The sequence below is a fragment of the Papaver somniferum genome, chromosome 3 (assembly GCF_003573695.1).
Source record: "Papaver somniferum cultivar HN1 chromosome 3, ASM357369v1, whole genome shotgun sequence".
In the NCBI taxonomy this organism is placed as follows: Eukaryota; Viridiplantae; Streptophyta; class Magnoliopsida; order Ranunculales; family Papaveraceae; genus Papaver; species Papaver somniferum.
Window position 1 is genome coordinate 205339956 of NC_039360.1, and position 8579 is coordinate 205348534.

At 35.8% G+C, this 8579-nt stretch overlaps 1 protein-coding gene across 1 annotated transcript; it reads right to left on the bottom strand.

Annotated features, from left to right (window-relative positions):
* Positions 1-1067: 1067 nt before the first annotated feature.
* Positions 1068-5959, bottom strand: LOC113358478 (CMP-sialic acid transporter 1-like). The gene is made up of 8 exons (XM_026602072.1): positions 5721-5959; positions 4689-4772; positions 4345-4559; positions 4098-4176; positions 2998-3167; positions 2535-2721; positions 1837-1914; positions 1068-1651 (listed from the first exon to the last, which is right to left on the bottom strand). The coding sequence occupies exons 1-8, from the start codon at positions 5772-5774 to the stop codon at positions 1520-1522; spliced, it is 999 nt and encodes a 332-aa protein (XP_026457857.1). The 5' UTR covers positions 5775-5959; the 3' UTR covers positions 1068-1519.
* Between the last annotated feature and the right edge of the window lie 2620 nt (positions 5960-8579).

Sequence of the window (8579 nt, forward strand, 5' to 3'; positions counted from 1 at the left end):
CAGAAAGCTATATAGTCGGACCTCGATAAATGAATGCTCTCGGGACCAAGAAAAAATATTCGTTTAGCGGGGTTATTTAATTATCCATAAACGAATATTTTATTCATTTATCGAAAAACGAATATTTATTCATTTAGACAATATTTTCTTAATTAAGAAGCTAAATTGTATAGGAGAAAATGTACAAGTATATCTAGGAAATATTGGTCAAAATTCTTATCAATAATTCAATTAACATTCATTTTCTTTTGAATTAACTGGTATCATTTCTAATTTACCTTATAGAAATGTGATGGATGCCGAACATCTTTTGAACTATCCTAACGAGAATGATGCAGTTATGGAGTCTCCAACAGACGAAGAAATTATTGAGTCAGTAATGAATAATGAGAATGATCCTGAACCAGATGATAGTAGCGTCGTACCAAATGTGTCATCTAAAGATGCTTTCCAAGCAGTGGTCATTTTAAAAAATTACTTGCTACAACACGAGCAAAATATTCCAGAAATTGTGCAAGCATTGCATATAATTAAGGATACAGTGCATTTTTGTTTGGGTGGAAGAAAAATACAATCAACCAGAATTTTTTTGAGTACATTCCTACATATATTTTTATGTAAAATTTTCTGATTATATATTTTGGTTTATTTTTATATATAATTCAGTGATTATTCGTTTATATTTCTATAAGGCCTTTAAGGATTCAATATATTTTTTTATTCATTAATGCATTAAGCGAGGTTATTCATTTATCACCTTGGCTCAAGTCGGGACCGGAAAAAATTATTCATTTGGCGAGGTTATTCATTTATCAAGGTTCGACTGTATTATCAGTAAGGATTTTTAAGTTTTTGGTACATGGACTTGACGGTAAAATTTCCATCGTAAGTAGTACCCATCTTAATCAATCTTGTTTCAAGCTTCCATTTATGTTGGTGAAGATTCTAATCCCTCAGTCGGGAAGACCACTACATCTGCATTTGGACATGTGCAATGTGATAAATGAATAACCTCGCTCAGTTGGGATATTTGTCAGGAGACATAATCAGTAAAGATAGAAAGTAAATGTGATAAAAACGGACTAGCAAATTACTCAGAGAAAGTGAATTATGTTCCGGTGTATCGGATTCATCACCAAGCAAGTACAACACTGAACACACCGTAAACATTTTTGCGTTCTGATTCAATCTTTCTTTTAGACTGCAAAACTAACTGCATATTTGAGAAAATCAACCATCTAATCAGTACAACATAAATCCCAGACTCCAATCAACTTGGATAGAAAATCGAGTTAAATTGTTGCTTTAAACATTGCCTCAATACCCAAGTATGCCAATGACCTATTCTTCAAATGCTCCTATTTGCTTTACCATCTTGCCTTTCCTCATTCATATTCTTCTCCATTTATCTCGTGTATTGATCCAACAAGAAAAATTTCTATGTGCGTCATTGACCTCTCGAAACAGCTAAAAATCTAGTCTTCCGATAGTACTTTACTTTAAACTACGAATCTGTTGTTCAGTCAACGGTAACTTCCTTGAGGTTTTCCAGGGGTGTTTTTACCGTTGTTGCAGGAATATCTAAAAGTGTGCTTGGAGGGGAAAAATAAATTTGTAGTGACATCACGCAAATAATGATACCCAAGAAAAGCTGAAACAATAAGAGAAAAAGGAGAAGAAATATAAAACAGAAATACATAAATCAGTGACAAGTAAGAGAAAACAATTCTACAGAAGCCACCCTACTATCCGATTGAGTTAACACATGCTTCGAATATGAACATTAGCAATCAACCCTAAGAACTGAAGGCATATCCCAAGGTCATAAACCAGTACCTGCAGTGTCGGCTTGAAATTGAAAAGGTATACTGACAAAATCATCGTCAGTAGCATTGCCATTGATGTAGAATACACCTGAAAGAAGCAAAAACATGCAGTGACAGATCATCCTGTTACTCCCATTTAATAGTAGGTAAAAGAAACAAACAAGAATATACCATTGTTAAACTTGCTTTCTTAAGTGAAAGGTTTACTGTCTTCACAGATAAGCAAATAACACCTTAGTCATGCAAGAGTAGAAGCGAAACTGTATTGAATTCAGATATAGCGGATCCTATACCATACCGTGGCACTATAATGACTTGACAAAGGCCTGTGCGAATAACAGAACTATTTATTTATTTTATTGAACTTAATTTTCCATCTATGAATAAGAACCCTTTTACGAAAGGTTCTTAACTCTTTAAGTACTGTATTGGTGGTGTCAATATGAGAGTTAATGAGCTCTTCAATTCAAAGGCCTTCAACGAGCCATCCCTCATCCTGGTATTAGTATCATGGAAGGAATAAGGAACACCACGCTGCCGTGTGTTTAAACTTTACCAGATAATGACCTAATATGCCCCTCCATATTATGGAGATTTTCTCCTTATCCAGGGGTCAGTTATGTAGTACGGAATAAATTGATTATAAGAGAAAAGGAGTAGAAGAGTGAACATAATATACTGAAATGCTTACAGAGTGAAAGAAATCACCTTCACAATATTATCTGCGTACTTCATTAACCATGACACTAGCAAACCAGTAGATCCTAAATTTAGTACCACCATCCAAGTTGTAGCATTGTACCCAATAAAAAGGCGCTGCCACCAAGGTCCATTCTCAAACCCACTTCTGAAATCATCAAGAAGTAGACGTCCTATGTTGAAAATAACACCAAACCTGAAAGAGTAGTTGTTGTCTCAGTGAATCAGTAAATACCACATACGAGTTTTTTTATAACAAAAACGAAAGTTGTTTCCTTGAGCCGCTTGAGGGGTTCTCCTGACAGAAAATGCACATTATCTTTAAAAAGATCACACGATTTTGTGATACTTTTTAGCTTAAAAAAAAGGAACTTCGTATGGGTTAAAATTAAGATATCTTGAATCCTATTACAAGGAAATCACAAAAATATTGTACAACTGTTTGCTGATGTGTTCAAAGAAGGATACCTACGTATATAATTGTACATTTTGCCAGTACAGGCTATCACTGTTCTTCTTCATTAAAAATTCTGTATAAACACCTGCTAATGCCGATAAACAAGCTGACAGAATCCCCAACATGTAACCCTGCATTGGTGCTGATAAAAGGGAATCACATGAAACCTCTCCACAACCTTTGACCTGCATCAACCCAAAGAAGAAGAGGAACTCACATGTAAGATGTAGGTGCCGATCATAAACTCATTTTCCAAGAGTTATGTATTTGGAACGATATGAGTCTAAGACCAAGATTTTCAAACCATGGATTGGCACTTATACCGTCTGCCACTTGATATCATAGATCACAACTAATCATGGGCGATTTTCGCCACGGTACAAAGAAACTAGTACATCCTTTTCGTAACAGTACCCATAAATAATCATTAATTCACTATGTTATAACACTTGATAAGCATGTAAGCAGATCTTCAGAATTCATAAATGGTGTATCATATATTTGCGGCACCAATAAAACATCGGTTAGTAATTTTACTTAAGCAAACAGTAGACAACATTATCTTTTATGTTGTCAAGATGCAGTGACGCACAAATATGCACAACTTATTACCCTTAGCATTCAAGTTTGACATACTTAGCTAACGCTCAACAAATTGACACAAGAACTTAGGGTTTCATCCCTCTCCATGTACATTCAGGGTTTATTTTGAGATTTGATCATTTCTAATTGAAGCACTCTGTAATCATCTTTATCTCTGTATCCATCTGTCCCCATTTCTTTCCGTTTCTACTCTTAGTATAGCCAAAAGTGAGAAAACACAGTTTCTCTTCGTTTCTTTAAACAGCAGATGACTGGATCACTAGGTTGTGGTGACTCGTGAATTGCTTGGTTGATCAGACTCGACCGTCTTACTGCCATTTCTGCAATTATAATTAGTGATGCCGATTTGCATCGACTTCAGTCTTTTGCAAAGACACGTGGAATGTGCTGTGCAATTGGTCTGACTAAGTACCTAGTGAAGTAAGCACTCTCCTCAATGCCACGAGAAGAATCATACCAAGTTCTAAATCTAGTCTGAAATGAAAATGCGGGGAAGAAGGTCTCCTTCTCACCTGGCTAGTAGTTGTTCCCACAGCTAAAAGAACAATTGCCATCCATTGCAGGTTAGACAGCTTTTTCCTTAAGAACAGCCTAATAATTTCAATGCAAATATAACCATAAGATACTAATTTGTAAAATCCATATACATCAGAAAGCATGAAAGATGTATAATAAAACCCAAAATACAACTAGGTCATCACAAAAACAGTTAAAAGAAGACGCAGCATATGAGATGCAATCTCAAAGTCATAAAAGCACCTGAATAGTATCCCAGTAGTGACAATCTTCAGATTACCCATTATTTGATATGTGGACGTATCCACATACGTAAGGGTAGCGAATTGAACATTGTTGTGAACAAGGTAGATGATTGATGGGATGGGGAACAAACACACACTTCTCCATTCTGTAGTCATTCTTGGCCGAGTTGAGCTCTTACACTCTCTCCAAAGAAAAAAGCTTGAAACCAGTAGCTGACACTCAATAATAACAGAATAAAACGATGTGAAACAAAAGAATACTTCCATTAAAAGAAGCAGCAAAGAATGATCTGACTTCCAATTCATTGTTTACGAAGTGGGTGTTTTACAGAGTCAGTGTACCTTAAAAACTTCAGCAAGGAAAGGAACGGTAGCATAGTCGTAATTATATTTACCATGACTTTGTGAAAGAGTTGTCAAGATTCCCTGCCGTATTAAGCACATACATTAGTTCAGAAGTACTGTTCTAATTATCTGCATCCCTACTACACCTCCAGTTCAATATAACGATATATCAAAAATTACAAAAATAGTTTAATTTGTTTACAACTCCTGCATCTTTCAACAACTACCTAATGCATGACAAGAAAAAAAGATACCCAGATAATGTAAAAGTTGAACTTGGTCTTAGGAACAGAACTTATTCCAAAACTATGGTCTGCCCCAAATCTGTTGGGTGTTTAATTTCCACCAAGCTATCTCCATAACTTTTATTTTTCAATATTTTGATAAGTAACATAGTTCAGTGGTTATCTATCAGATGTTAGGGAGTAGGAATAGGATCATAGGTTAGACTCCAACTTCCATCAGCAAACATCACTAAGCCTTCTTCATAAACTTCAATTATCCCTCTCGTTCTGTTCAGCAAATGCCTTAAGAAGGCATTAGGATAATTGAAACTTGAACCCCACTCTGCATCTTTCACTCAAGTTGCTGGAACTTGAATACTGTAAGTTACAACACTCAAATTACTACAAAAACTTCCATTGCACCTTCATACTACACTGCCACATAAGAAACAACCAGTCCTTGATGCCCAGTTACATCTATAAGTATCTAATTTCTCTCACCAGTTACTTAGATCTTGCATTGGGTTCCACTTAGTTTTAGGTCTCTAATCAGTTGAGGGGCAAAAAAAAAATATACAATAAATAATCGATTATGAAACAAAGATTTGAAAAAGGTGCTCAAACTAAGGTCTTCATCAGTTGTTCAATCTTAATGAGGACAGCATTATAGAAAATCCATTTCAGATTAAACAAAAACACGGAGAAGAATCAATTATTTGAGGTGCGTAAACAAACAAGATTACGATCGATCGACAACTTATCGAACAAATCAGTAAGATTGAGGTGAGATTTAGAGTTTCCAAACCTGAGAGCTTGTGAGAATGGTGAGAAGGGCAGCAACGAAGTACCACTGCGTCATGCTTCTTCACTCCACACAACCAAGACAACAAGAGGAGGAACAACAAAAGACCCTTCAGATTTACCAATTTAAATCGTTAGGACTGAAATCATCCTCGTATATCTACTGCATCAGCTGGTGATTCTTTTTTTTCTTTAAAGATTTTTGTCAGATGGAGAGCAAAACAAAGTGATTTGTGTAGTGCAAAAATTGTAACCGACACACGCGGCTGTTTTGTACTGACCATTAACCTGACCTCTCTAATTTAACTCAAGGTCTAGCTTAGGGCTGTCAATGAGTCATGGTCCTCGGGTACCACAAGGTCCGGACCCGAAATCGGACCCTACTTATAACAATCTCACCCGTATCGAACAGTTCCGGATCCAATTTCTAAATATATGGATTTATAACCGGAACGGACCTGGATACGGTCAGGGGCGGAGCCAGTCCATTGCAAGGGGTTGCACTTGTACCCCTGCCCAGCTGGCTCCAAAGACCATTTTAAGCCTATAAGAATATTTTTTGTGAAAATTATAGGGAGACCCATTCTTTGGATCTTTCCCATTGTGAAACCCACGTCCAGAAATCTGAAGGCGCGCATCCATTTTCTAGGAAAAAATTATTCTCAAACCCATATTTTATAAAATTCTGTTTCGTTCTTTTTTCTTCTTCTTCTTCATCTTCAATTCCTTTTCTTCAACAACGCCACCAACCCATCATCCATCTTATAATTTTGGATCAATTCGATTCAACACTCAGCAACCCATTCATCTTGTTAACCTCCACCTATTCACAGATTCAACCATTTGATCTTCAGAGCAGATATATCTTCTTCTTTTGAGTTCAACAGGAAACCCATAATCATCTTCATATTCAAACCACCGACCCCTTATCAACAGTGTCATCTCTATCTCTCAAGAACACCGAAACCCTAACTTCAATTCCTTAATCCCATCTGTTGAGCAGCGACACAAAAATTCCCTTTTCAATTATGCTCAAACCCACACAAACTCGCACCAATCTTCGCCCATTTTCAGATATGAAATCACACCCACTGGTTGCTCCATCGTTTCTCTAAGTCATGGTAACAAACTAAGCATCACCGATGTTTAAACAATCAAAGTATATTAGGCTGCACACGAAAAAAATAGACGATTAGGGCTGTAGAAAAAGATAGTTGAATCTCGTATGTGAAGAAAGTGTTCTCGTATGCCATTGTTAACCAATTCATTTCCTTATCTTCTTCTTTAGCTGCTGTGCTGCTGTGAATTGGAGTTATGATTCAGAAGAGAATTCGGGGTTTGGAGACGGACACAGTATAATATCTACGTTATGGTTGCCACGCACTTTTAAGAATGAATGCTTACAAACTATTAAAAGAGTAGAGATGAATGGTTTGATGAAGGAAATAATATCTACGTTATGCAGATACTTTTTCCTTAGTATTGAAACCAACAAGTTATGCAACCTACAATAATATCTACATAACAAGTTATGCAGTCATGAAAGTGGATGCATAACTTGTTATGCATCCGAAAATAGGATTGCATAATGTATTATGCATCGAGAAAAATTGTTGCATAATCTTTTATGCATCGAGAAAATGGATGCATAACCTGATACGCATCATTTAAATATGGCTGCATAACGCATTATGCACCAATTTTTTTGTACGAACTAAAATCAACCAAAACAATGGCTACATAACTTGTTATAGATGCATAACTTTGTTATGCAGATACATAACTTGTTATGCAGTCGAAAAATTGGTTGCATAATTCGTTATGCATCTGTATAATGTGTTATGCATCTTTTTTGGAGGTTGCATAATGAATATGCAGTCAGTTTTCGAAAATTTTCCCTAAAACGATGATCACCTCTGATTTTTTTCGTGAAAAACAAAAATTTGATATTGTTGTTTGTACTCGTTGCGTAGCTCTCTTTAAAGATTTCCAACGATATAAAATTTGTAAAATTCCAAGGCGCGGATTTTTAGATATGTTATATCCAAGTTGCGTTGCCAATTATACCCCTAAAAAATTAGGATGCATAACGAGTTATCCCTGAAAAACAGTAATGCACAACACGTCATGTGGATTCATAAACCGTCATGCAAACAAGTTTTAATAATTTCGGATAATTATGGGTGTCACAGAAATATTTATGGATGTCATGGTATCCAAAATTAATTGTGGGTCTGACAATGAGAATATTTTTTTTTGGGTCTCCCCCTAATTTTCCCTTATTTTTTTAACAAACAAGCCCATTTTTACATTTTTGCACCCCCTAAAATTTTTGGTTGCACCCGTAGTAAATTTTTGCACCTCCTTCTCATTATTCTTGGCTCCGCCCCTGGATACGGTACTCGTCAGTTCTGGGCACTCGTTGAGTACTGAAAAGCTATCAATTTTCTTCTTAAAATCTTGATATCTTTTTCTTTTTTCGCTGAATCCAAATTATTTTATACAGATTTATAATTATTTTCTTATTAATATTCTACATAAAGATTAAACATAAAAAAAAAAAAAGGAAAAAGAGAAAAAAACCAAAGCCAAAACTAAACAAATCCTTTTTATATTTCCAAAAGAACCAATAAAGAATGAAAATAGATGGGTACCCGTTGGTATATCCGATTGGACCCGATAAGATTTCGGCTCTAAGTCGGGGATATGCTTCAGGTATCTAAATAGCTAATGGGTCCATTTTTAGGACCCGGAACCAGACCAAATCAATTGGTTCTGGTTCAGTTCCGGATAATAGGATACCCATTGACAGTCTTACTCTAGTTATAATCAAGACAAAAATCACAGTTATTCATAATCCTTT

Excerpts from the sequence above, each read along its gene's own strand:
- LOC113358478 (XM_026602072.1), bottom strand. The coding sequence starts at position 5,774 with ATGACGCAGTGGTACTTCGTTGCTGCCCTTCTCACCATTCTCACAAGC. Across the intron at positions 3,168-4,097 it reads TGGGAACAACTACTAGCCAG|GTCAAAGGTTGTGGAGAGGT; the intron begins GTGAGAAGGAGA and ends GGGTTGATGCAG. Across the intron at positions 2,722-2,997 it reads CAAAATGTACAATTATATAC|GTTTGGTGTTATTTTCAACA; the intron begins GTAGGTATCCTT and ends CTACTCTTTCAG.